Source organism: Meleagris gallopavo, chromosome 6, assembly GCF_000146605.3.
Source record: "Meleagris gallopavo isolate NT-WF06-2002-E0010 breed Aviagen turkey brand Nicholas breeding stock chromosome 6, Turkey_5.1, whole genome shotgun sequence".
Taxonomy (NCBI): Eukaryota; Metazoa; Chordata; class Aves; order Galliformes; family Phasianidae; genus Meleagris; species Meleagris gallopavo.
Window position 1 is genome coordinate 20136213 of NC_015016.2, and position 3311 is coordinate 20139523.

The window sequence follows — 3311 nt, forward strand, 5'->3', positions numbered from 1 at the left end:
AAAAGAGAGAAAGAGAAAACAGGAAAAAAAAGGCACCTACTAGTTAACGACCTACTGATAAAAACTGAACATTCTGAACCCCTTACATTGTCGTATACAAGGCTTTGAGGGCAAGCATCTAAGCAGCTGAAAGAAAAATCGATTTGCATTGATGAGCTGTGCAGAGTCTCCATCTGACCTCAAGCCTACATGGCCGTGTGGTGATTAAATCCCATGGTGTAGAAAGGTGCATTCTCTTAATGGAAGAGGACAGAACACTTAAACATTTGAATCTTGTCTATTTCCCGTCCCTCCAACCCTTCCAATTCACTTCTATTCCAGATCCACGGATATGTGAAATTAAAACAGTAATCTTCATGTTACAGAATTGCAGATGCATTTATCTCTTAGTGATAAAGCTAAATATATCCTTTGTGCATGTGATTTCAAAACTACTTTACTTAATATCAGCTTCCTTTTAGTGCAGACTGTTGAGGAATATTGAAATTCTTAGAAATCAGTAAAAGCAATAATTTGTGATAGAATTTCCAAGATCTCAGGAGCCTGCCAGTGTATCACTTTCAGGAGTCGAGTCGGTAATCTGTTTGACTGAACTTGTTGTTCTTTGTACTCTCCTTTCATTAACATAATTAAATATTTGCAATGGATGGTTACCACACATACGCCTTCCACACGGAGACGTGATGCTTACAGAAAAACTGGTTGCCTTTCCGAGGCTGAACACTCAACAACTAAAATGTTTGATGTTGTTGTTTGATGGTTATACAAAGCTCCTGAAGGAAAACCTGCACTATTGACAGCGTAGTTCTCTCCAGGAATCTGCTGGAACTACAGCTTTGTTTCTGGAATTACAGTACCTGGGTAGCAAACTGATAATGATGCACAAATTAAATTAAGATCTGATATGACTTGGGGTATGGCAGATCCTACTTACTGATCATTCAACACTTAATCTATCACATAACACAGAGGGTCATCCAGTCAGGAAATCACAAACAGTATGTTCCCAAAATAACACAGGAAATGTACATTTTAAACACATTGTCTTTCAGCTTTGGTGTCTATATTCCTTGTTATATAAATGTATGCAAAAGTAATTCCACTCCTATAAGCATGCAAAAACTCTGAGGGGAAAATAGTACACGAGAAGGCCCTGACTGATAACACACATATATATAAGCTCTCAGTAATAGATAATCATTGTCCCTGTTTTTACAGGCTTCAGGTCTTGGGACTGCCCTGTGACTTTGACTGAGGACAGCAGCTCTCTCTAGAAGCTACACTTGGCTGCAACGCTGAAATCAGCAGAATCAAGAGAATGAGATCTCCTGGGAACTGAGCTTATCAGCAGACTCATAAGTGCATACCCATTACAACCTGCAGCACAGCATTCTCCTCCCATTAACATTGAACCAGTCAAGCAAAACAGGAAGCAGTAAAATAAGGATTATCTCATTTTAATTACATCTGTATAAATGACATCTGTCCAGTTTAATTATCTAAATTCAAGGCAGGATTGCCATACCTAACAGTGAGTCTATCGGCTGCATTCTAATCTACGAGTAAGCAACTGGTGCCTCTCTTCCACCAGTCCTACAGGAGTTCAGATAATGAATTTAAAATAAATAGACTTGTAAGTGGCTGGAGCTACGTGCAGTGAACCTCGTTTCTCCTGACCACTTTATTTTTCTGACACTTTGGGGAAATAGCATAGTTGAAAACCACAGTAATATCTTCAGCTGTTTTATTTTCAGTGACCACACACAACACCACAGTGTCTTATCAACATAATGAATTCAGTTAAGCCAGGGCTTTCTCTGCAGAGAACAGAAATGTGAAATCTCTCCTGTGGCTGTTCACTCTTCACAGCCATTACCCAATTTGCAAAGTGCTCTCACACCTCCTCCTGCCTCAGATCAATTACTTGCTGCTGTGCTGACTCTTTTCTCCATGACTGCTCCAGGCCTTCCCCTCCCACCTACTGTGCTGGATGCTTCCACCAGAACAAGCTGAAAGCCAGTGCCAAGCTTGAGCATTTGGAAAACAAAAACTGAGGTGTAATTGCAGGAGAGCTAACATACTTCTGGTTTACTTCCAGCATATTAAATTTATCGGCAGACAGGAACATAAGGTAGGTATTTAATGGGAATTGCAAAGCTTCTTCTAGCTAATTCATGTCTGGAGTCTGTTTCATGGGTAATCTCTAATTACCCTCTTGTATCAGGCCTTTCCTGTATAATGTTTGTGGTGTAAATTATTCAGGTGTAGGCAATGATGTCAAATTCCATTAGCTTGTAAGAAGCAAGGAGGTACCCATATGAAAAGAAACTGCATGCGTGCAAACCACTGCCTAGCTCATGGCACTGCAGCCAAACTTCCAAACACAACGAAGATCTCTTGTCAAGCACCTGCACAACTTCTCCAAAGGAGCAATGAAGCAAAAGCAGACATTCTGCTTACATCCACTTCAATATTTAGTATACACAAGTGGCTAAACTTAATTAAGGAACTTAACTTTTAATAGTATCAATATTCATCAGTAGAGACATAAAATCCCAGAGACGTTAACACAACAAGTAGGGTTCTGGGGCATCACTTAAGAGCAGGCTCAGTGTTTCAGGGCAAGTGAGAAGCACCACTGGACATCCACGGGCCAATCTGAAACAGCCCTCAGAAGGCTGCGGGACAGAATGGCTATCCCTGCATGTTGTAATCCTCTGACATACCTATAAACACACGTACATTTGTTTTGTTACCTTTTGGAGTTCTGCCCTCAGCTTCTCAAATGCTCTTCCAATATAGCCAGTAAACTTAACACAGTTATACTGCTTAGACTAAGGCTGAAATCTGTGTTTTGGTTGGATCAAAAGTCTGTTTATCAATAAATATTATGAAAACAAGCGAAGAAGAGTATCTGACTGCAGAAAAGATGCCCAAAGAACACGTAGAACTCCAATCCTGTACATTTGCACGGTGCCTGAAGTTCTTCAGGTAAGACCTGAAAATAGAATTTGCAGCATGTAGGTTTCCTGGCTTTGTTTTGACAATTTAATTTCAGTTTTAATCATGCTCTCTTTTCCATTTTTAACGCATTGTCAGATATGAAGAGTCAGATGCAATGAGTCGCAGATCTTCCGGAAGATGACTTTCTTGGCTCACAGAAAGACGGGAGGGTGGTTGAAACAACAACCAGATGTTTCGGTGTTCCACGAACAACCCAGCGCTACAGCGGCCGGCAGCCCTAGGAGGAGGAGAGCGAGGAGGAGGAGGAAGGTGGCAGCTCCGCCCCGGCGGCGGAGGGCCGGGCTGCT

The 3311-nt window shown here is 41.3% G+C and overlaps 1 protein-coding gene across 1 annotated transcript in view; it reads left to right on the forward strand.

Moving 5' to 3' along the window:
- Positions 1-3141: 3141 nt before the first annotated feature.
- COL1A2 (collagen type I alpha 2 chain) overlaps positions 3142-3311 on the forward strand; it is a 17777-nt gene continuing 17607 nt past the window's right edge. Inside the window, exon 1 of the mRNA XM_010712676.1 lies at positions 3142-3300. Coding sequence (XP_010710978.1) covers positions 3142-3300 — 159 coding nt within the window. The remainder of the gene's footprint in view (positions 3301-3311) is intronic.